Source organism: Artemia franciscana, chromosome 9 (assembly GCF_032884065.1).
Source record: "Artemia franciscana chromosome 9, ASM3288406v1, whole genome shotgun sequence".
Taxonomy (NCBI): domain Eukaryota; kingdom Metazoa; phylum Arthropoda; class Branchiopoda; order Anostraca; family Artemiidae; genus Artemia; species Artemia franciscana.
The window spans coordinates 41718980-41745980 of record NC_088871.1 but is presented as its reverse complement, the minus strand read 5'-3'; the positions used below and the strand labels follow the sequence as shown (position 1 = coordinate 41745980).

Here is a 27001-nt window from a genome sequence, read left to right as displayed (position 1 = left end):
GCATTTTTGCTAGATCACTGTCCTTTTCTTTTATCTATATAAAGAAATATTATACATTTGGAACAGAGAGAGAGGGCACCTTCGTATACCCCCTCCTGCCTTTATGTGGTTGTCCATATCATTTTTAGACATCTTTTGGAAGACGTCATTATAGTCAGTACGGTAACCTTCTCGAGTCTTGATAATTTCTTAATTGGCTCTATTACAAACTGTATAACCTATATTGAAATTTACTTTGTTAAGAATAATTTTTAACTATGTCTGAGTCAAAGATTTAAAATTGGTATTTTCAAGGGAAGATGATTTTAGCCGGAAAAAAGGGAACAACATTTCTGCCCATGATCACAACCACAGTCCACCAAATAAATTCAAGTACATTGCCAGTTCTGCGGTAGTGGGGCCTCAGTAATGCAGACGTTAGAAATTAAATCTAATAATATTGCTGACAATGCAATTTAATTTATTCAATAGCCGGGATACATTACATTTTTTAAGCTTTGGTTTTAATTTTTAAAACCAATATATATATATATATATATATATATATATATATATATATATATATATATATATATATATATATATATATATATATATATATATATATATATATATATATATATATATATATATAAATATATATATATATATATATATATATATATATATATACCTTTCAAAGAGTAGTTTTTCGAGTTATTACACAATAATTCAGACTTAAGGCAGTGTTTATTTTCTATTACACGGTTTTTGTATAGCCTTAAGCCTAACAATAATGCAATTTTCAAACTTTTGAAATTCCAAAGAAACAACCTTTTATTGCTTTTTATTGATGACACTGTAGCAATGTGGGCTTTTCAAATAAGTACAAAAATCTATAATCTAGTAGAAATCAAGCATAGACAAGTTGAAGAAAAGAGAAAATTTATTTTTCAGGATTGTGTGACATGCAGGTATGCGCTTACACTGCCACTTAGCTTCGCAGACCGCGGTGCAAGCGCTATAGGACCGCCTGTACTCTGCTTGGACTTGAATATCCCCAGGAGCCCAGGACCTACACTAACTCCACGAGAAGCATGTAATGCAGTATAGCCATTTGGAATGAAAACTCTATCATCTCTGCTCTCTCTGTTAAGTGCCATCCATCCTCATGGGACGTCTTGGGGCCACTCCTTCCAAAATCTGACAAACTAGAGTTCGATATGCTCTAAGACTACATCATTTCAATAACAATAAACAACCTAAAGAAAAGGCGTCAACCTTGACAGTCCAAAACGTACCAAAACCAAGATAGCCAATAGCTTGGATTTACAAGTTAGGTCCTGGGATCACAGTCAATTTTACCATTAACATTAATAAATAATCAATACACTCACCTCGGGCTTGAAAGCTTTTGAGAATACGTGTGCCAATTGTTTGGCAAAACCAAGGGATTTGCCAGTTTCAGTAGCATAGAGAATCATTGCTTTTGTTCTGTTGGCATAAGCTTTCATAAACATCCTTTGAGCAAACAAAGCTGCCCTAAAAAAGAAAAAAAAATATTAAAAAAAAATATATCTGTATAAGAGAAAAGTAAGAAACAGAAAGAAATAGTTCACATACTAGTACGTACATTAACTGATTTATATTCCACGACTATAATTTACAAAAACTTCAAAAGACAGCATTGCATATACCAACAAGCAATAGGCTGTCTATATATTTACTTCAATTAATAATATGATTTGTGAACGAGTAGGAGAAAATACCCATTTATGTTCCTTTCCAATAAAACGGCATTTTATCTAGATGGTAGCCGTGAGAGAAAGGATGGGGGTCAACAAGAGAAATAAATTTTAAATAACAATCACAAAATAATACCAATAAACCTTTATTTCATTTTTTGGAGATGGGATAGTTTTGGCCCTCTCAGTTTTATTCATAGACTGCAGTCCTGTCAAGGGCACAGATGATTACTCAACCAAACTGAGAAAAAACGCGTATATTTTTCACAAAATATTCCCTCTAGAAAATTATTTGATCAAATTAACACTGACATGCAAAGCAAAGAAATATGAACTGCTATTCTTCCGCAGACAACCCTTCACCCCTAAAAAGTGAAATAATATAGATGGGCTAAATATAACCCTACCTAGTTAAATGGATTTTCTATGAGGGGGAGGGGCGTGAAAACAATAAGTAGGCACAAAAGATAACATGGTAAACAGCTGCATCCTTAACAAAAAGCATGTCGGTAAGGCTATGTGTAGTAGATAGCCCAAATCCAAGAAATATGGAAAATAAGCAACAGAAAATTTTTAATAAGAAATTGAAGAATAACAGGGCGAACAATTACATTATAAAAGAATTCTATTATTATATTTCAACAATTTTGTAGTGGATGTCAACAAAACACACCCACAAAGCAAAGTTCCTGTTTATTAAGCAAACAAAATTAGAAAATAAATAAATCGTCGGACAGAAACTAAGCAAATTATATAAAAGACTTTTCGCTTTATATCTGACGATTTGTTGATCTCAAATCATTAAAGCTGACAAAAACCTCATGGAACATTTTTAAAGAGTTATAAAGACAGACAATGAAGTAGTTAAAATCAGGCAAATTTGTTACATTTTTTAATTAACAATGAGGGTTACAGAGGAAAATTAGAAATTAAAAAAGTTAAACAGCAAGATACTTTTGCTGAACTTAGTTAAGTGTGGGAAAGTGAAAAGAACGGAATGAAGCTAAAATTTGTGGTATTTAAAATGGCTATAAAGAATGTTAAGCTTAACACTTGAACATTAGCACTGAAGAAAGAACACGAGGACAAAATGTGTTTAGTATACAAAGTTTAGGCAGAATATTCATTATTAGCGCAAAGAACACGAGCCAGATCAGCATATGTGACTAGTGTCATAAAAGAGTAGCTTCGATGACTTGGACATGCCTCAAGACAAAATACAGTTCACGATTATAAAATATACTTACTAAATAGCCTGCAAATGGGAAAGATACAGTCAAACTCAACATATTGCGCCGGGCTGATATTAAAAGAAAGAAAGAATCTTTGGGGATTTTGTATTTTCGGGGACTTTCGTCTCAAATGTCATAATGCTAAGGTGAATTCGTAGCAGAAGGCTTCGAGCACTCATTCTTCGAAAATGGTTTTCAACATATCAAAGTTTAAAAATGAAAATATAAATCTAAATAAATACTAGTTGCTTAGGATAGTAAACGCAGTGGTGTATACTCGTAGGTCAGAGTTTCATATATATCAATTTTCCAGATAAGGCTTAGTTGAAAGTTTAATCAAACAAACTAAAAATCTTAAACTGTAACCTCCCAGTTTCACCGCTATATGTCTAAGCTACGTTTTTTTCCCCTTTTTTTGTTATTGAAGAATATTATTTATATTCTTGTAAAAGGGATTATATTTTTGTTTGATTAATATCTATTCACTACAGATTATCTATTCTGATATAATATAGTACAGATATACTACAGATATACTATAGTGAATATCTATTCACTACAGGCCAACACTTTATACATATAGATCGAAAATAGAATTAGAAAAAGGTAGACTGACCCTGCCATGTGCCTAAATCTCTTCAAGTAATCAATTTCTCTCTTTTCTAAGGTTCCTCTAAAATGTTTCCAAAGTTATATGTCTTCCATGTCTGATCCTGGAACACAAGATGAATGTGATTTGGACAATAGGGATGCAATTAAAAGCTACTTTTAGATGTTTGTAGGCATCATAAAAAAGAAAAAGCATGGTAAAAATTATAGACTCACAAAGTGAACGGTATCAACATTCTAGGGGGTACTTTCGAGCTTACTAGGGAAGAAAGAAAGAGGGCCAGGATTGGCCAGGCATTATGAGCCTTAAAAGAAGCAAAATTATGCCAATTTACTCACTTATGTGATAAATTTTAGAAAGCTTAAGTTTATATGAGACCAATTAGTCATGCTTCAAAAATTGGTGAAGGAAGGTGGTTGAAATAAGAATACCCCGGTTCCTATAGTTTAATCGCTTTTGTTATAAGTCCCACGCAAAAATTTGGAGTCCTATTCATCAGGAGAAAAAATATTTCATTTTGACGTTAAGACATATATATATATATATATATATATATATATATATATATATATATATATATATATATATATATATATATATATATATATATATATATATATATATATATATATATATATATATATATATATATATATAATAATCAAAATAAACAGCTTATATCCAATCCCCAGTCAAGGGGTATGTGCCCCCCTTCCTCCCTCCTATCGCATTATCACAACTTCTCGTATGTCTAGATTGTATCATATTTGTATACAGGGCTGAGTCCAGAAGCAGCAGGAGGGGGAACCGGGGTTGAATCCCACCCCTCCCAAATATTTTTCTAACTCGTAAATTGGTCATAAAAACGCATACAAAAAAAACTGCAACTCTTCCTATGACTCGAAAACTAGACTTAAAAATGGAAGTAAGCTCTCCAACCTGAACAAAAGCTCGTTTGGTAACCCACACCCTCTCGAACCGCTTTTCTGTGGTAAACTTCTGTCTAAAGACTCTAAACAAAAATCCTTTTGGTAACCAGACCCAACAAAAATTCTTTTGGTAAACCTCAACTCCCTCCCTCTCAAAAAACTGAAACTCCCGTTCCCGAACAATAATCTTTTTAGCCCCCTTCCCACCCCTTTGGAACAAAAATCCTAGATGTGTACCAGATTGTATAGTGCATTAACATTACTATAATTTTTTGCAAGGAGTTTATATGTTAAAAAACCTTTGCAAATTAATAAGATAATTTGAGTTTCTATTAGGTTAGTATTGTAGTCTATTTCTGAAGTTCTAGATCGTTTCTATTTTATGATGATAGATCTTTGTCTATACAGTGCTTCTTTATTAAGAATAAACCTAGGAAGGAGGCAGATAAGACATACACTGATAGTCTGTGTAGGCTTGGCTGCAAGTTTCAATCCCCACTACACAGCTAAGTTCAGCAGATTTTAACCAAACATTGTCTCCTTTGATGTGAATTCACTCAGTTTATGGTTGCCCAACACCCACTCTGACGGTTCGAAACTCTTTGCTAACCTAAAAATTACTGAGCTTCTATAAATTTTCATAAAGAGTTGTAAATTTGCTCAAAACAAATACAACGACATACAAAATAAATACGGGATGGGTGATAATTAAATTATGGCTTATAATTAAATTAGATAATTGATTAGAAATGTGAGATAATTAGATTAGAAAGGCACAAGGGGCCATTTGGGTATGATGTGTCTCAGGACTCCCCTTCATCTTTCTTCGCAGGAAAAAAAACCTAAAATCCAGAGCTTTCACACTGAAAATGCACATTTTTTATTCTAGCCTTTACCTCATTCCCTCCCTATATAGCCGTTTGATTGACCAATTTTCTACACATACCTGATAGTCGCAAAAGGGTTTGATCCAGTAGAATAAAACCTCTTGGTGGTAAACTGGAGTTGTAAATGATCCAGGCGGGTTGACCCAAACCCAATCTGTGGGACATCCACCTCTCTCTTCATGCTCGCTCTTGAAATGTTCAATAAAAGTCTCGCAAGCTGTCTGATGGTCGACTATGGTGATTTTTGCTTCCTAATAGCAAAGGTCAGATTAAATATTACAACAAAACGTTTATTGTTTCAAAGAGACAACTTGAACACCAGTGCCTACATGTTGAAATCTATAACATTACATGGACAAGGTTCGACACAAAAACCTCCCGTTTCTTTATTCTTATTCGCCAATTTTTGGACACTTATTTCCCTTGCAATTCTAGGCAAATTGTTGGTCAACTAACGTTGAATTGACTTTTAATTAGTGCAAATGTCTAAATTTATAGATTGAATCAATCGCCTTGCCAAGTTGAAGTCTAAATCTATTAAATCCAAGTTTAAAAAAAGGCTAGCAACAACAAGCTCAATGGTTAAATTTTTTATGACCTCTTAAATTCAATAGCTTAGTAATTTCATCCCATTATTCCTTGTACTGACAAAACTCAATTCCTCAAGGAATCTCTCTTCGAGCCCAATGAATTGTATCATTCACCCCAGTACCTCCAAGACACAATTCAGGTACAACTTACACACCGAACAGTCAGTTTGGCTCAAAAATTACAAGTATCTTCACATAAAGAAAAGAAAATTATGCACAATTAATTTTTAGGGGAAGTAGCATGGTAATATCGCTTCCCTAGCCTGCGAAAAATTAAAAATCAGGAGCTGCAAGCGAGCTTTTTGTTTTCTAGAAAAGATACAAACATATCCACAGGAAAATTATTTTTAACTTTCAACCACTTATTGTAGCTAATACGGCGGGATAGCATAAATTAATCTTAATTAATTAGATAAAACGACTGGTATGACGCAGGCGAATATGGAAACTAACAACAAGAAGACAAAATAAAGGATAAGTTGCTGTTTTATACACACTAGTTCTAAACTGTTTGAGATGGTTAAACACCTTAGAATACAAAACAATTCTGCGCTTCAATTCAGAACAGTGTACCCACATTTTATTAAGTTATACAGGCGAGCCTTGAATTCTGTGTGATGGCAAAACTTGTCACGCTTCGACTAAAGTCTTGATGACTAGTATTGTTTAGTCAATTTTTCATATTGATTTGCGCAGAGCAATTTGTTTTGAGAAAGCTTGACCAGATTCTCAAGAACAATGTTTCCAAGATGTGGTTTAGGAAGCGTTGTGCAGATACACTGTTATACACCATAAAAATTATAGGAAACTTCGACCTCCCTATTTTCATTAAATGCGAGTTTTATTCAAAATCATCAACCACTTTAACAAGGGCTGAACTCAAGTCACACTCAGGCATTTCCATTCAAGACAGCTTTCTACCTGGGAGCATTACAGAAACTACCTTTGGGACAACGATGGATTACTTCCTAAACTTACGCCATAAGGACTAATTTTTCATTGGGCGTGTTTTGATTTTAATGGTTGTGATTGGTCTTTCATACCAGCGAGATTGAAAATTGCCTTTTGGTAGATACCGCTATAACTATATTTTAGATAATCATAGTCCCTCCAGAAAGGGACTGAACACACAAAGGACATAGTTAGAAATTCAGCTCTCACTTCTAAACTGAATTTGGTTGAGATCTACCGAACCCTTTTGAAAGATATCTTGACCTCAGGCTTCGAATAAGGCCCTGATCACAAAATGGTAGAACTGGAACATTAACTCTTACTCCCCGGCAAGGTTTGTGAATATTAGTCGACTCCTTTGGGTAAATGACCGATTCAGATGAAGTTAGGGACCCTTTACACGAACTAATATTGAACCAACTCAGATCTTCCAGAAAAAACAACCACAATACTTACTCTTACTTTCACCCATGTGCGACTGAAATTTAACCAACCATTCTAGTAAATATCAAAGTGACAAGAATTTACGGAATACCTCTCCCAACCATGTCAAAATGGTTACGGACCGCCAAAAAGCAGAATTAGGGCACATAATCTTATTTTCGACAAAGGTTGGCCAAGATCCTATAACTTCCCATGAGATAAACTGATGACAAGGAATTAGAAAGCAATCCCTCTTCTTTCCCCAGATCGGGCAAGGACCAAAAATCAGCTATTATATTAGCCTTTACTCTATTACCTTTCTTTAAGAGTCCCTTCTAGCAAATCCACTGATCAGAAGAATTTAGCTATTCGTTCCTCATATTAGCCGAATCAGCAACAAACTAACAAGAGTCGCAGCATGGGCACTTGCTCTTATTTAAAACCAGTTTGGCTGAGATCCAACCATTCTTTAGATTAGATACTTCCTTAAGTTGCGTCTGTCACCGCAACCATGATAACGAAGTACGACCAACTTGGGTTGGGACAGTTGTGGTTTGCTCCTTGCTAATAAAACGGGTGTAAATTTTGTGATGCTCTTGCCGGACAAGATTTTGTAATTTCCATCTCTTGTCGTTACCGAGTCAGAAACCACTGATGGCAACAACAAAATAAAAGCTCCGGTGCTGCTTCAAAATAAAATTTTGATTGGTCAAACATAGGCATCACAAATGTGACATCAATTTCAAGCTAAGTATGAGAGTGAATTGACTAAAGAGCATAAAATGTCATTGATAATTGCCAAGAGAAAAGCAGAGAAACTTACCCGAAAACTGTGCGCTACAGCGACAACCAGCTCGCTGACGGCCAAGTCTCGCCAATTACTCTCGTTTGTTTTTGTGTTCAGGCCCATGATACCAGCCATCACCTAGATATTGCAAAAACTATTAGCAAACCACAAGAAATAACATTTACTATCTAGATTCTATAAGACTAATCCTATCTAGATTCCACATAGACACTATGAACTCGTTCCAAAGACCACTGTCCGTTCTAACTGAACAATAACAGCTTTTACCGTGAAACGACATTATATACAAACAGAAAATAGGGGGGAAAATAATACTTTTGTGCAGCCTAACCCCTTAAATATGTAACATCAAAGAATAAAACGTACAAAGTAACATACTAATATAAAGAGTAAAATTCACAAAGATAGGGATGTAAAATTATCCTGATCTTGAGTAGCAGAATTTTACTACCCAAGAGATCAGATTTTATACCATAAATCAGTTTATTATTATCCGTAAGCACATCCGAGTTGTACGACAAACTAACGAACAAATATAAGTTGAAATGGTAATAAGTCCTTTTAAAAGACAGTGAAAACAGACATAAAAAATCTAGATATTTCGACCACAAACACCAGTGGTCGTCATTCAGCAGAAAAACTAAGGCCTTAAAATTAAAACAAACGTACTTATACAGAACAAAATAAATACTTTCGGGTCAGAAACAGTTTTTGGGTTGTTCACTAGATTTGTCAGAGAGAGTTCATTAACAGGGTTCATTCAGTCTTGAGTGGCAAATTTTCTTCTTTAAAATTGCCAACATGCAAGTTGAATTTCTAATGAAGGTGGCACAAACTTCTTTTTCTTCCAATTGCAAGAGAAATGTTGTTGAATTTAAAGTTATATACTTGATTGTATACGACCACTGGTGGTCGACCATTGATGTAGGAGGTCAAAATATCCCGATTTGTTATACGTGTTTTCACTGTCTAATAAAAAGACTTAACCCTATTTGAACTTTTATTTGTTCGTCATTGAAAGGCAGTGTGGTCTTAAAAAACAAAAACAATACCTAATATAAGGTATTACGTCCAAAAAGACGAAGTAACAAGAACGCAGAACTCGGCGGGTAGAGGGGCTTATAATCTTGTGGTTGCAGGTTGTCCTATAGGGAGGGAGGAGGATAAAAAAAAACGTATCGAATATCAAGGTGTTTAAAAAATATTAATTTGGTCACTTGAATCCCCCAGGAAGCGATAAATCGAATTTCTAAACCAAAATATTTGATTTACTTACAGGTGCGAGATTGAATCTAGGTTTATCTCCTAGATCACGTGATCCTATTTCTGAATCCGAGTACCAGCCACTGAAGGGTATCGCACTGAATTCTAAACCACCACAGTCTAATTTCAAGCATGACACTCCCGGGAGGGCAAACCACTTGTAGCCAAGATCGGTGAATTTTTCATATCTGAAATAAAGAGAACGTTGAAAAGAATGCCATACAAAAATTCAAATTAATATGTTTTCTTAAGCTTTAAAATTCGAGAGTGTAAAGTGAAACAAAATCATCAAAGCTGGCCATACACAATGCATCGCAAAATAACAATAGAATTCTTTATTACATTTCTTCAATGTCATCATAAATCTTAACAAATAAGCAAATGCATTTTTAAATAAAATCTCTAATAAATTACTCACTGGATCTCAAATTGGGAAACCTTAAAGTTGGAAAAATTTACCACCTAAGAAAAAAAAACTTGAGAAAAAAGTCATTCGAATCTCAATAATGTATAAATTAAAAAAAAAAATCTAGAGTTACTTATGAGAAATCAACAGCCCAACCAAACTAAACTTGTGTTGTTTGTTATTGATCATCACAATAAGATATTTCATGGCATACTTTCCTTTGATTGACGAAGCAGAAAGTAATTCTGAAAGTTAAACCACGATAAAATACAAGAGATAAAATACGGTAACAATACTGAATCTAGAAGATCTAGCGGTAGACCTAGACAATTAAAACAAGAGCTAAAGACTTCTGAAGATCAAAAGCACGGAGAGAAATTACTCTACTAGAACTTGCAGGGTGGAAATATTTCATCGTATGTGCTCTTCAACTGTCACATGCCCATTACCTTCTGGCGAATCTAAACATTTAAGCACCTCTCTTCGTTGTAAGGGTTTTCCAAAAGATTCTGGGAATGTCGCCAATAGAAGCGTTAAAGTTCCGTTTTTATATTCAAATTGAATATAAATAAACTAAAACGTCAAGTCGACTAATCTATGAGAATCTACAAAATCCAAAAAGTGAAGGAGTTTAAAATACTTTGTAAACATCAGTAAAAAAGCTCCGCGCCTCCTAGTAACAGAAAGGAATTTTGTTAAGCCCTATTATTTTTTTATATTGTATTTTTTTCATAGTTAGAATCGAAGTGCTTCTACATTACATGAAGTAAATTAAAACGTAAATACGATCCTTCTGGAATAGGTACATCGAAAACGAATTAACTTGTCTGTCTGGACCACAAAACACTATATGAAATGGTCAGGAATCATCAAAAGCCTTTTCGGACACAGCTGACATATTGTAATGCAATAAATTAAATATGTATTCAAATCAATGAATATATAGAAAATGGCTTTAATGTTTTATAGTCGGACGAAAAAAAAAATGCACGGGTCAAATGTTCTATGTGATCACACATCTGATCACGTTTCTGATTACACATACATCACAAATACAAGATTTCATATATATATATATATATATATATATGTATATATATATATATATATATATATATATATATATATATATATATATATATATATATATATATATATATATATATATATATATATATATATTCTATCACCTGACCCAGTAAATGGTCAGAAATAAATCAAGAAACGGCTACTTAACTAACCAAATATAAATAAATCTCGAGATCAAATTTGATCCAGAAATTAAAAAACAAATTATAAGGAATTCATAGAAAGGAAAATGGACTCAAGGTTAAGATAGTTATTTTTTATATATTGATATATTTATATAGTTTTAACAACAATTTAGAACAAAAATAAATATGATTAACCCAAAACCAAACGTTTGACGTGGGGTGAATACCCCACGTCATTAAAGTTCACTATAATAAGAAAGAAAGAAAGAAAGAAAGAAAAAAGAATACAAAATAAAAAATAAGAAAAAATATAAAATAATAATAATGCAAAGGGGGCAGCAACCAAACACCATGTGATACTGTAGGATTGCACTCAAAACCAACTAGAAGTCAAAACTGAATTTAACTAGAACCAAATCTCCTCCAAAAGCAACAAAACTAATATACATACTGATTTAAGAAATTTTCTTTCAATTTTCCTTTAAAATGAAGCATCTTCTTCATTTCATTGTCCAAATTATTCCATAAAAATTAAATTTGATACTTTCAGTTATATTACCTTTCAGTTAAAAAGACTTACCATTTGTGGTAATGATAATATATGGTAATATAAATGCGTACCATTTATTTTATTCACACTGTATAGATTAGAGGCATTGTTTTTTTCTATTATTATTATTCATTTATTTTATTCGTTATTTTTATTTGCTAACAATTATTTTAAATTTATATATATATAAATTCAATATGTTAAAAGTTCTCCTCGAGTCGACCCAGCTCTAAACGGGAATATGAAGAAATCTAGGGAAGGAAAGCAGGAAGGGTGTCCCCAACTCCCCATTGCAATTCCTGGCTGAAAGGCCACGAAACAGAGATCAGCACCGCCGGTTTGGACCTTAAGGGTCTAGTGCCGTCATACTTCATACTAAAAACAATTGCTCCTTTGGGCACAATTAGAACTGAACCAAACACACTAAAATTGGACACAATTTCACACGTACTAAAATTAGATTCGATTAGTCAAGTCTTAATTATCCTGGATAAATTTGATTTCTAATTAATTAAATAAAAAAAAACCGCTTTCTACGCTAGAGTTCGAATTTTGTTCCAATTCCTTAAGAATAACCCTTGAATCGCAAAGGCCGTTTAATTAGAATAATTTGCTCTTTTGAAAGTACTAAGAAAACTTTAGCGCAAGGAGCAAGGCATTGACGAGGGAGAAAACCCCTCATATAGGTAATAATTTCTGGTCGTTTTAATGTTGCACCTTACTTTCAGTTTAAAAAAAAAAACTCTTTTTTTTTCTTGATGTCAAAAAAAAATCCACATTTTTGCAGATGGAGGCTTGAAACCTCTATAATACGGGTGTCTGATACACTGAATCTTATGGTGTGGTTTTCATTAAGATTATATGACTTTTAGGGGGTATTTCCTCCTTTTTTCGGAAATAAGGCAAATCATCTCAGGCTCGTAACTTTTGGTGAGTAGGACTAAACTTGATGAAACTTGTATATTTAAAATCAACATAAAAATCTGATTCTTTTTGTGTATCTATTGGTAACAAAATCCCTTTTTTAGAGTTTCAATTACTATTGAGCCGGGTCGTTCCTTACTTACAGTTCGTTACACCGAACTGTTTGATGAAATTGGATACAACTAATCCGAAATAAAATGCCGAATACTGAACTCTAGCGACAATCTTATTACAAACTAAATTACTGGAAAGATCTGTATCCCTGTAAGGCTTTTAAATTCAAGCCATAATAGGACTATTGGCTTGTAGCAGTCCTATTACAGCGATGTAAAATTGCTAAAAATTCAGTTTTGCCTTGTTTCCCATTTCTTTTCGTCCAGTTTAAATCTTATGAAGGTTAGAAGGCAACGAGTATAACGATCTTTTTACTTACTTGGGGTGACGAAGCGGTACTTGAAGAACCAAATCTTCTGGAATATCGAAAAAATGCGCTTCTCCGTCACCAGCCTGAACTATGAGGGGTAATATATCTTGTCTCGTCCCTTTTCCAGCCCAACCAAGCTTTTGAGCAGCCTAAAAATCAAAAACGAATTATTAAGACTAAATAATTATAAAAGCAAAATATGACAAAGCACCAACTTTTTTCAGAAAACTTAACAAAATAGATGAATTTACAGAGACAAAAGCTCGAGGTTGCAAAAAAAGTGACTTGTACAGAATTGCGAACGAACGGGATTGCCAAGAAGCAAAGGAATAGTTCAATATATAGCAATACTAAAAAACTTCGATTCTACACCTCTGTTTAGCAGCATTTTTTTTCTAAATTGGCATTTATGATGTTATCAGTGAATCGACAGCGCTTATTAATACTCTTCTAGCCTATATCTCCCCCCCAAAACAAAATCCAATAATAATTATAGTCGGCAAGCACTGCTAATCTACAGTCAGCTTAGTAGATTGCACGTGTTTAGTCTTTTTAATCAAAGCACCGTATGCAGACAGTAGTTGACAAGATACTGTTACACGACAATGCTACATTGCTACACTAGAATCAAAAACCAGATTCAATATCAGCTGGGACAATCTTACGCTAAAGAACTTGCCTCATTCTCAACTTTTCCCAAATTTCAACTTGTGTTGAAAACTGTTAATAATTAGCATACTTTACCAATGAACACCTTTGTTCCTAATTAAATAATTAATAGCAAGTTCACTAAAAACAAAAAAGTTTGGCCGCTCATGAGATTTCATAACTACTCAAAGACAACTTTTACGTCATGGTTTTATTTTTTGTCTTTAGAGTTTTAATCTTCCTTGGTAGCAAGACACAAAAATTAGTTTCGAGTGAATTTAGAGATACAAAAATTATATCATAAAATATTTTTAATATTTTTGTTTTAATCTGAAGAGCTGAAGTTACCAACTTCTGCTAGACAATTGTATTCCACTCAATAGCATTGCAAAAACTACTATAAATCTTTTTTTACTGTTAATATCTGGCAGTTAATAATTCAATAATCATATCTGCTATAATAAACTAACAATATAGCAATGTCAGAGCAGAAAATGGGCAACGTTCATTTGACTGTTCAGGCTCGTAACTTACTTTTCTATCCATAATCAGCTGCTTCACACTGCATACTAGTAGCTGAACCAATTATAAACATTAAAAATAAAGGAAAAAAAATATCAGCAGCGAAAATCAAATTGAAAGGGACAAAACACGCGTCACTTTTTTTTTTTTTTTTTTTTTTTTTTTTTTTTTTTTTTTTTTTTTTTTTTTTTTTTTTTTTTACTTAAATTTTACAGACCTGAGTCAGCTCCAAGTTAAAAGGATCTCCAAGAAGGGTACCATCAGGTTGTTTATAGCATGCATATCCAATCATAGTAGAATTCCACACACGAAAGTCACATCTTCCTTTTTGACGGGGTGGAAACACCGTTATTGCTGATCTTAAAGAGTAAAACCCATGATTAAAACTATTTAGCATAAATTTAATAAGAGAACAATAAAACATGAAAGGCAAGTAATAATTCCCAAATCCAGCCTCAAAAGCTGTAAAACAGAAACAATGAAAATAAAGACAATACAATTACACCTGCTCACTATTGTAGTGACAAGGGAGAGTCTCATTTTTCAGTTTTTGATTCGTTGATTTTTTTAGTTTCAATCTTTATCGGTTTTTAATTCTTCCTTCTATTTAATATTTTTTTTCTGCCGCTATTTTGATTCCGCTTTATTAAACTTGGTATTGTTTTACATTTATTTTTTTCATCCGTGTTTTTTCTGAAGTTTTCTGTTTCACAAGTGTCATTACTTGGCATCAGACACAAAAGACACCGAACAAGAACGCAAAAAATATATCAGGTCTTTTCAAGATGGAAATACATGGGATGTTAGCCCAAAAACACATTCTTAAAAGTAAAATGAGACCAGTTGTACTATTTCACGAAAAAAATTGGGAGGGGGCAATATATTTCAAAATGTAAGAAGTGGCTCACTTTTTTTTATTCCAATTTTCTTTTTTTTTTTGGGGGGGGGGAATACCAAAAAAGGTGTTTTTCAAAATCTAGAGTTGGGACAAACGCTAGGGTCAAGAGCCTGAATTTACCTACAACCCATATTCCCCGATGCAGGCTGAAATCTTCAGGAATGTCTTAAAATAGTGGGCCTAAAGTGCACTATTTTGGTCTTGTAAATCATAATCCTTCTCTTTTCAAATTTAGAGCCCTTCTGGTAGGGTTACGAACTGTCACTCCTAAATTACAAACACACAATTTCCTATTCATCTTCTGCTTTACAAAATCTCAAGAAGATACACAATGTGTTCTTGTGTATTCTGGGAAAAAAACGAAAGTTTCAATTCTCCATACTCATACAGATTATTTCCGAGAGTAGATTATGAAAACGATCTTCACAGATACTCACAACCTTGTTTGGGGTGTTGGTACACATTGACACATTGAGAAAAAGGGATCTACATCCAAAGAAGCTATCACCACAAATGCACAGGCTAGCAGTGCCGTCAGAAAGCTAAAAAAAAACTTTGGAGATCAAGCACTTAATCCCAACGGCTTAAGCTTCTCATGTTGATAGAAGTGTTCTGCCCCTCCTCGACTCTACGCGTCAGAAATATATCGTCTCAACCAAAAGGAAGAGAGAAGAATCTAGTTTTGAAAACGAGTGCCCCCGTCGACTGCTTGCGTCCCCTCGACTCACAAGATAATGAACAGGAACGCAATGAATATAAAAGGGTCAGTCATCTCTCATTAGGAACAAATGAAGGCGACGATGGAGTTACTTTGGATACGTGATGCGCATGAGTAATTCCACAATTCCCATGCAGTCTGTCCTTAGCCAAGTCAAAGTAGTCAAGACTTTAGGCTACTCAAAAGCAACCACTACAAAGACAAACCTAAAAATACACTCCAATTTTCGCACGATAGCAACCTACGAAACGTTGCCTTACAACTGGTCTCTCTACAACCAGAGTGAGAAGAAAAAATAACAACCATTTTGGTCGTGTTTGACGTTACATCTGGACATTACTTTATATTGTTTGCTGAATCCTGTAAACGAGCATTCAGCAGAAGGATAAAATCTAGTTGTGAGATTCGTTTAGTAAGAGACAAGTGAAATATCAGGCACCGTCATGTCCAGATATCGCGACGAAAAAAGAGTAAATTTTACTTGTTTCCCGTGTACACAAGTTGGAAGCTTAAGGGATTCAGGTTTTTTTTTCAATAGAAAAACCTCTATTTCTCGTACGAAAAATTTCCCTCGCGTTCCTTAGTCATGTCTTAGTCAATGTCCTAAACAGTCTAAACAGTTTTTTTTTTCAAATTACAAACATATTGTAAAAAAGTTTAATTTCCAATGGTGAAATTCAATAGCAGATCGTCACAGATTATATTTTCAAATACACTACCCAGCTTAAGTAGCTTTAAAATTTGATAGAGCCTCCAAAAGTACAGTTAACAAGACGATAATACCATAATAAATTTGAGAAGAAACACTTATAAAAGGGAGAAAATCTTACCGTAGAATTCCACCATTTGTGGCGTATTGTAGGTGGGTACACATGGCTTCAAACATTCCCTGTGCTGTACCAACATGACGACAATCAAATACCTAAAAGAGGGATGAGATTTGATGTAAAAACCAACCAGAGGAGCAAATACAACTAACAACTAATTCATTTTTATAAACTTTGCTGCAAAACTACTCTGAAGCAATCTCTTGTACCTTTTTTCCTTAAGCTGATTTGTAACCGAGATTGCCAAATGCAAACCTTCAAACTCATCAGAACGAAAGAGGGAAAAAAAAAACAACATACTACACACAAGTCTGGCCTTAAATGTTTACCGTTCACCCTTAACTTTCACTCCGTCAACACACAAAGCAAGATTGTTAGTGAACTGAACTTTGCAGTCCGTGTTGACGACAAAGCACCATAAAATATGTACCAAACTAGTACTAATCTTATTTGAAGCTTTTTCAGCGCTTAATACTCAAGTTGAACACGTTATAAAATCTTGATATCTAAATAAAATTACGAAATTATACTGAAGTTAAGGCGTAAAAGATATTGCAGCCGCTACAAGAAAATGTATTGCAAGACGTGAATCTTCATAAATGTCACGGTAAAATATCTTACAAGACGTGTGTATGGAATCTTACCAACAGAAGGCCCGTCATTTCAATAACAGTTTCTCGTGAATTATAAAGTTGGTGGGGCGCTTCGCCCCCCCCCCCCCCCCCGAGCCCCCCCGCGCGCGTAAGTCGTTACGCGCCATATTAGTTACGTGCCATTGTAGTTGTGTCCCTGTGTCCCACCTGTGAATAGAGATAGATATAAATATATGTTTTCAACTACGTATACATGCGAATATACAACATTCTTCGCTGTCCCATTGTCTGTGCATATAAATAGATTGTCAGGTTTACTGACTCTTGAACATGCAACATATAATTGTCCATGGGAAAAACAATCCGTATTCAGATCTATACCTCATTATTCTAATGATGTGTCCCTGTGTCCAGGTCGTCATTTATATTCCCTGTGTCCCGGTCGTCATTTGTGTCCCGGTGTCCCAGTTTGTAATTTCTCTTTGAGTGTCCCGGTCGTCATTTATATTCCCTGTGTCCCGGTCGTCATTAGTGTCCCGGTGTCCCGGTCTGTAATTTCTATTCGAACAATCCCTGTGTCCCGGTCGTCATTTATATATCCCGCCTGTGCCCCCAGCGTCCCCGTTGTAGTTGTGCCCCTGTGTCCCGGTCGTCATTTGTATTCCCTGTGTCCCGGTCGTGATTTGTGTCCGGGTGTCCCAGTCTGTAATTTCTCTTTGAGGTTCCCGGTCGTCACTTATATTCCCCCTGTCTCGGTCGTCATTTGTGTCCCGGTCTGTAATTTCTCTGCCATTGTAGGTTCTTCAGTCATTTTACAATTAAACATTTTTCCGTGAACGCATGTCTTAAATACCATTAATGACGTCACCGTCATAGCAAAAATGACGACAACTAACTGCATGACGTCAGTCGACACAGAAACATGACGTCACCTGATCCACAGACAGACAGACAGACAACTTATTTCTATATATATAGATATATATATATATATATATATATATATATATATATATATATATATATATATATATATATATATATATATATATATATATACATATATATACATATATATATATATATATATATATATATATATATATATATATATATATATATATAAATAAGTTGTCTGTCCGTTACGCTAGATTATATCTTCTATATATATAAAAGAAAACAAACTAGAATGTAAAAACTGGAAATTGCATAAATATTTCGAAATATTTTGACAATAGATAAAAGTAATTCGAAAAAGAAAAATGGTAAAAAACTAAAAAAAAACTAAGAGAAAAAACTAAAAAAAAAATTAAAAATTAAAAAAATAAAAAAAAGAAAAAACCTGAAAAGAAAAAACGTAAAAAAATAAAAAAGATAAAAAACTAAAAAAAACTAAAAAAGCTAAAAACTAAAAAAAGAAAAAACTAAACAAAAAACTGGGAATTGCCCAAATATTTCAATATATTTTGACAATAGATTAAAGTAATTCAAAAACCTTAAAACAGATACCCCAAATTTGAGGTTTAATTTAAATTGTTGGAGCTTTAGCATGCTTGGCACGTAAAGATTTTTCCAAGTGTCAATGTTAGAATGAACATTGAGAAATTGAAGAAAACAAATCAATAAAAAGAAGAAACTAAAAAAAGAAAAAACTAAAAAAGAAAAAAACTAAAGAAGAAACTGTATCTATATATATAAAAATCTATCTTCTATATATATAAAAATAAGTTGTCTGTCCGTTACGCCAGATTATATCTTAAATATATATAAAAATAAAACTAAACTGAAAAGCAAACTGAAACTAAAAATGTAGAAACTGGTAATTGCATAAATATTTCTATATATTTTGACAATAGATTAAAGTAATTCGAAAACCTTATAACAGATATTTATAATTTTGAGTTTTATTATAAATTGTCGAGTGTTTGCATGCTTGGTACGTAAAATTTTTTTCTAACATCAATGTTAGAATGAACACTGAAAAATTGAAAAACATTGAAAAAGGTAGAATGTTACCAAAAAGCAAAACCAGGCTTGCGGTTCAAAGAGAAATGGCCAGATTAAGAATGTGCAATTTACGTCAACGAAGGCGTGTCGAGGAACTACCAGAGCAACGCGAAACCAGACTTGCTTCTGAAAGAGAAAGTAAAAAAAGAAGGCGTGCCGAGGAATCAAAAGAACAGCAGGGAAACAGGCTTGAGGCTGATAGAGAAAGTAAGAAAAGAAAGCGTGCCGAGGAATCAGAGCAATCTGAAAGTTATCGCCTGGCATTCAGGTACAACCCAGTCGATGATTATAGCTTGAGTAGATGTGTTCAAATCGGGACAATGTCTAAAATTTGTCCCTATTGCAAGGCCTTGAAATTCAATGGTGAAACAATGGGAATGTGTTGCGCCTCAGGAAAAGTTAAACTTCCTCTATTGGCTGCACCACCAGAGCCATTGAAGACTTTCCTTACTGGAAATACGTCAGAATCTAAGCGTTTTTTGTCAAAAATCAGACAATACAACTCATGTTTCCAAATGACGTCGTTTGGAGCCCAAATCGAAAATCCAGATCAATTTATGTCTACTTTCAAAGTAAAAGGGCAAATTTATCATAAAGCAGGGTCCTTTCTACCATTCTCAGGCGAGAATCATAAATTTTTACAATTGTACTTCATCAGTGATAGAAATTCTGAATTGAATGCACGTTGCGAAATTTCTCCCACCGTTGAAAGGACAATCGTTTCCCAATTGCAACATCTTTTCCACGAAAATAATAAGTTAGTGCGTCTGTTCAAAACAGCCATCGATTTGATGCCTACAGATACTCATAAAATTGTTATTTCCGCTGACAAAACGCCTCCTGGCCAACATGTGCGTAGATACAATGCTCCGACTATCGACGAAGTGGCAATCGTTATGGTCGGTGATCAGTTTTTACCTCGAGATATTATTCTACATAAGCGAAACGCTCAGTTGTTAAGAATTGCTGAAACTCATCGATGCTACGATGCCCTACAATATCCTATCATTTTTTGGGATGGAGCCGACGGCTATCACTTTAATATTAAATTGATGAATCCAGCCACTAACAAAGAAATGAATAAGAAATGCAGTGCAATGCATTATTATTCCTATAGACTAATGATTCGGCAGGATGAAGAAAATTATATTTTAAAATGCCGTGAATTGTTTCACCAATTTGTCGTGGATATGTATGCTAAAAATGAATCAGAACGTTTGCTATATATCCGCCTGAATCAGACCAAGCTCCGCTCTGAACAATACATTCATTTGCGAGATGCAGTTATAAATGACGGTAATACCACAAGCGTTGGAAGATTAACAATTTTACCTTCGTCATATGCTGGCAGTCCCCGTCATATGCATGAATATGCTCAAGATGCTATTGCGTATGTTCGTCTCTATGGTCGTCCAGATTTATTTATTACATTTACATGTAATCAATCTTGGGACGAGATACTGCAGCTTTTACTTCAAGGACAATCGGCGGTTCATAGGCATGACATTACGGCACGTGTCTTCCGGCAAAAGTTGAAATCACTGATAAACTACCTTGTAAAACATGAAGTGTTTGGGTCAGTGCGATGCTGGATGTACTCAGTGGAATGGCAAAAACGAGGTTTGCCACACGCACATATACTAATCTGGCTACATAAAAAAATTACTTCAAACGAAATTGATGATGTGATTTCCGCTGAAATACCTGATAAAAATGTCGATAAGGGGTTACATGATATTATTGTAAAAAATATGATACATGGACCTTGCGGTGCACTGAACGAAAATTCACCATGCATGGCCAAAGGAAGGTGCACAAAGCAATATCCTCGACTTTCAGTACCCAAAACAATTACTGGCAATGATGGTTACCCACAATATAGAAGAAGATCTACTGAAGATGGCGGTAAAACAGCAATAATAAAGAAGCGTAACGGTACCACCATCGAAGTAGATAACCAGTGGGTTGTTCCATATTCCCCTTTATTATCAAAAACATTTAATGCACACATAAATGTTGAATACTGTAATTCCGTAAAGGCAATCAAATACATATGTAAATACGTCAACAAAGGCAGTGACATGGCAGTTTTTGGCTTGCAGTCCGAAATCAAAGATTTCGATGAAATCGTAGAATATCAGGCTGGAAGATACATAAGCAGTAATGAAGCTGTTTGGCGATTTCTTTCATTTCCGATACATGAACGTAGTCCAGCTGTTGTTCACTTAGCGGTACATTTACAGAATGGTCAACGTGTTTATTCCACGGAAACCAACGTGCAACAAAGAGTCCTGAATCCACCGGATAAAACATTAACAGCTTTTTTTTCGCTTTGCAAAAATGATTCTTTTGCAAAAAAACTGATGTATACTGAAGTGCCTTCGTATTACACGTGGAATACTAAAAATAAAGTATTTGAACGTCGAAAACAGGGTAAGTCAGTCGACGGCCAACCTACCATCTTCAAAGATACCACGATAGGAAGACTCTACACCGTTCACCCCAATTCACATGAATGCTTCTTTCTACGCCTGCTTTTGGTGAATGTACCCGGTCCGACATCCTTTGAGTATTTGAGGACTGTAAATGGTACTATACATGACACTTACCGTAGTGCATGCCAAGCTCTGAATTTATTGGAGAATGACCAGCACTGGGATAACTGCATCAATGACGCGTGCGAAACGTCAACCCCAAGTCAAATTCGTGCATTGTTTGGCATCATTTTAACAACTTGCTCTCCATCAGCTCCTACAGATTTATGGGAAAAATAAAAGTCAAAAATGTCCGAAGATATACTTCATCGAAAACAGTTAGAGACGTCAGATATGACTTTTGATTTTACATCAGAAATTTATAACTACACTTTAGTTGTTATAGAAGATTTGTGCGTAAGTATGACAAACAAACCTCTTCAGGGTTTGGGAATGCCTTCACCTAACCGTATCGCTGCTGTTTCGACATGTGTAGAATTGGATCGTGAACAAAGTTACAGTACGAGTGATCTATTGTCGTATGTACAAAATAACATTTCCAAGTTAACGTCGGAACAAAAAGACATTTATGATACGATAATGCATTGTGTCGATAACAACGTTGGAGAAATTTTCTTTTTGGATGCGCCAGGAGGTACTGGTAAAACGTTTGTGATAAAACTGATTCTGGCATCAATTCGATCTAAAAATGATATAGCGTTGGCAATTGCGTCGTCCGGAATAGCCGCAACATTGCTGCCTGGTGGAAGAACTGCTCATTCCGCTTTGAAATTGCCTCTGAACTTGCATTCTACAGAAACTCCCACGTGCAATATTTCCAAATCATCTGGGATGGGTAAAGTATTGCAGCAATGCAAACTTATTATTTGGGATGAGTGCACAATGGCACACAAAAAATCGCTCGAGGCTCTGGATCAATGCTTGAAAGATTTGCGAGGGAAGTCGAAACCCTTTGGCAGCACCTTAATATTGCTTGCGGGAGATTTCAGGCAAACATTACCTATAATACCTAGATCAACTCCTGCAGACGAAATGAATGCTTGCCTGAAAAATTCTAATTTATGGGCACACGTAAAAACATTAAAATTAACTACAAATATGCGTGTCCGATTGCAAAACGATGACTCTGGTCAAACATTTTCAGATCAATTGCTGGCAATGGGAAACGGAAAGCTCCCAGTAGACTCAATTTCAGGACGTATACAACTACCTGCTGATTTCTGTAATTTAGTGACGTCCAAAAATGAATTGATTGAAAAAGTATTTCCGAATATTCTAAAAAATTATAAAAATAATAAATGGCTAAGTGAAAGAGCGATTCTCGCACCCAAAAATATAGACGTCCACGAAATCAACAATTTTGTTTTGACCAAGGTTCAAGACCAGGCAGTCCTTTACAAGTCAGTCGACACAGTTTTTGAACCAAATGAAGCGGTTAATTATCCATCTGAATTTTTAAATTCCATAGATCTTTCAGGATTTCCACCACACGTGCTACAACTAAAAATAGGCGTACCAATAATACTTTTAAGAAATATAAACCCACCAAAGCTTTGCAATGGCACTCGACTTGCCGTAAAAAAAACAATGGAAAACCTAATAGAGGCCACAATCCTGACAGGGCCTTTTGAGGGTGAGGCTGTTCTTATTCCTCGCATTCCCATGATTCCAACAGATCTGCCTTTTCAATTTAAAAGATTGCAATTCCCAATTCGATTAGCATTTGCAATCACCATTAACAAAGCTCAAGGTCAATCATTAGAAAAATGTGGTATTGATCTTAATACTGATTGTTTTTCCCATGGACAATTGTACGTTGCATGTTCGAGGGTCGGTAAACCTGACAATCTATTTATATGCAGCGAGAATTGGACAGCGAAGAATGTTGTATATTCGCAAGTTTTACGCAGTTAATTTGTATTTCGGAACCAAATGAAGCGGTTAATTATCCATCTGAATTTTTAAATTCCATAGATCCTTCAGGGTGTCCACCACACCTGCTACAACTAAAAATAGGCGTACCAATAATACTTTTACGAAATATCAACCCACCAAAGCTTTGCAATGGCACGCGACTTGCCGTAAAAAAAAACAATGGAAAACCTAATAGATGCCACAATCTTGACAGGGCCTTATGAGGGTGAGGCTGTTCTTATTCCTCGCATTCCCATGATTCCAACGGATCTGCTTTTTCAATTTAAAAGATTGCAATTCCCAATTCGATTAGCATTTGCAACCACCATCAACAAAGCTCAAGGGCAATCACTAGAAAAATGCGGTATAGATCTTAATACAGATTGCTTTACCAATGTACAATTGTATGTTGCATCTTTGAGGGTCGGTAAACCTGACAATCTATTTATACGCACAGACAATGGGACAGCGAAGACTGTTGTATATTCACAAGTTCTACGTAGTTAATTTGTATTGTATCTATCTATCTATCTATCTATATAAAAACGAGTTGTGTGTATGCATGTTTGTTTGTTTGTAAAAAGAGCGTTTGCATATGACGTCATTATTAGTACATACGGCTTTGTATATGGACAGACAATGGGAAAGCCAAGAATGTTGTATATTCGCAATTTTTACGTAGTTTAACTCCTGCAGACGAAATGAATGCTTGCCTAAAAAATTCTAATTTATAGGCAAACGTAAAAATATTAAAATTAACTACAAATATGCGTGTCCGATTGCAAAACGATGACTCTGGTCAAACAGTAGACTCAATTTCAGGACGTATACAACTACCTGCTGATTTCTGTAATTTAGTGACGTCCAAAAATGAATTGATTGAAAAAGTATTTCCGAATATTCTAAAAAATTATAAAAATAATAAATGGCTAAGTGAAAGAGCGATTCTCGCACCCAAAAATATAGACGTCCACGAAATCAACAATATTGTTTTGAACAAGATTCGAGACCAGGCAGTCCTTTACAAGTCAGTCGACACAGTTTTGGAACCAAATGAAGCGGTGAATTATCCATCTGAATTTTTAAATTCCATAGATCCTTCAGGGTTTCCACCACACGTGCTACAACTAAAAATAGGCGTACCAATAGTACTTTTAAGAAATATCAACCCACCAAAGCTTTGCAATGGCACGCGACTTGCCGTAAAAAAAAAAAAAAAAACAATGGAAAACCTAATTGAGGCCACAATCTTGACAGGGCCTTATGAGGGTGAGGCTGTTCTTATTCCTCGCATTCCCATGATTCCAACGGATCTGCTTTTTCAATTTAAAAGATTGCAATTCCCAATTCGATTAGTATTTGCAATCACCATTAACAAAGCTCAAGGTCAATCATTAGAAAAATGTGGTATAGATCTTAATCCTGATTGTTTTTCCCATGGACAATCGTACGTTGCATGTTCGAGGGTCGGTAAGCCTGACAATGTATTTATATGCAGCGACAATTGGACAGCGAAGAATGTTGTTTATTCGCAAGTTTTACGCAGTTAATTTGTATTGTATCTATCTATATAAAAAACGAGTTATGTGGATGCATGTTTGTTTGTTTGTAAAAAGAGCGTTTGTATATGACGTCATTATTAGTACATACGGCTTGGCATATGCACAGACAATGGGAAAGCCAAGAATGTTGTTTATTCGCAATTTTTGCGTAGTTTGCAACACATATATAAATCTATCTATATTCACAGGTGGGACACAGGGACACAACTACAATGGCGCATAACTAATATGGCGCGTAACGACTTACGCGCGCGGGGGGGCTTGGGGGGCGCGAAGCGCCCCACCAACTAGGTGTTGGGGTGGCGTGAAGCGCCACCCCAACAGCTAGTATATATATATATATATATCTTCTATCTATATATATAAAAATAAGTTGTCTGTCTGTGGATCTGTGGATCAGGTGACGTCATGTTTCTGTGTCGGCTGACGTCATGTTTTGGACTGACGAAATTACAGACCGGGACATCAGGACACAAATGACGACCGGGACACCGGCACAAAGGGAATATAAATGACGACCGGGACACAAGGAATGTTCGATTAGCAATCACCATCAACAAAGCACCGGGACACAAATGACGACCGGGACACAGGGAGTATAAATGATGACCAGGACATAAGTAAAAAAAATTAAAAACTAATAAAAAGTAAAAACTACAAAAAAACTAAAAAGAAAAAAAACTAAAAACTAAAAAAAAACTAAAAAAGCTAAAAACCAAAAAACTAAAAAAGAAAATAGAATGAAAACGAAAACAAAAATGAAAATTAAAGGAGAAAAACAAAACTAAAAAAAAGAAAAAAAAACTAAAAAAAAGGTAAAAAACTAAAACCTAAAAAAAGACCAATTCAAAAACGAATGTATATACAGACCGGGACACAAATGACGACCGGGACACAGGGAATATAAATGACAACCAGGACATTCAAAGAGAAATTACAGACCGAGACACCGGAACACAAATGACGACCGAGACAAAAATGACGACCGGGACACCGCGACACAGGGAATATAAATTACGACCGCGACACTCAAAGAGAAATTACAAACTGGGACACCGGGACACAAATGACGACCGGGACACAGGGAAACGACAACAACGGGGACGCCGGGGGGCACTGGGGGATATATAAATGACGACAGGGACACAGGGAATGTTCGATTAGCAATCACCATCAACAAAACTCAAGGGCAATCACAAGAATAATGAGGTATAGATCTGAACTCAGATTGTTTTTCCCATGGACAATTATATGTTGCATGTTCAAGTGTCGGTAAACATGACAATCTATTTATATGCACAGACAATGGGACAGCCAAGAATGTTGTACATTCGCAAGTTTTACATAGTTAAATATATATATATATATATATATATATATATATATATATATATATATATATATATATATATATATATATATATATATATATATATATATATATATATATCTATATTCACAGGTGGGACACAGGGACGCAACTACAATGGCGCTTAACTAATATGGCGCGTAACGAATTGCGTGCGCGGGGGGGGGCATGAAGTGCCCCCACTAACTAGGTGTTGGGGTGGCGCGAAGCGCCACCCCAACAGCTAGTATATATATAAAAATAAGTTGTCTGTCTGTCTGTGGATCAGGTGACGTCATTTTTCTGTGTCGGCTAACGTCATGAAATTAGTTGTCAGGTGAAGTCATGTTTCTGTGTCGGCTGACGTCATGAAATTAGTTGTCGTCATTTTTGCTTTGACGGTGACGTCATTCAAGATATTTAAGACATATGTTAACGTAGAAATCTATTAATGTTTAAGTTTACAATGACTGATGAACTTACCATGGCAAAAGCCGATGAAGATGCTCAAAGAGTCTATGCCAAAAAACTTGC

General features: G+C 35.0%; 2 protein-coding genes across 3 annotated transcripts in view; both read right to left on the bottom strand.

Annotated features, from left to right (window-relative positions):
* The window catches only part of LOC136031426 (nitric oxide synthase-like protein), a gene marked incomplete at its 3' end in the record, with an annotated part of 110263 nt that overhangs the window by 11366 nt on the left and 71896 nt on the right, over window positions 1-27001 (bottom strand).
* Window positions 5373-16672, bottom strand: LOC136031427 (nitric oxide synthase, inducible-like). The gene is made up of 6 exons (XM_065710997.1): window positions 16552-16672; window positions 14323-14464; window positions 12945-13084; window positions 9431-9605; window positions 8170-8271; window positions 5373-5633 (listed from the first exon to the last, which is right to left on the bottom strand). The coding sequence occupies exons 1-6, from the start codon at window positions 16605-16607 to the stop codon at window positions 5388-5390; spliced, it is 861 nt and encodes a 286-aa protein (XP_065567069.1). The 5' UTR covers window positions 16608-16672; the 3' UTR covers window positions 5373-5387.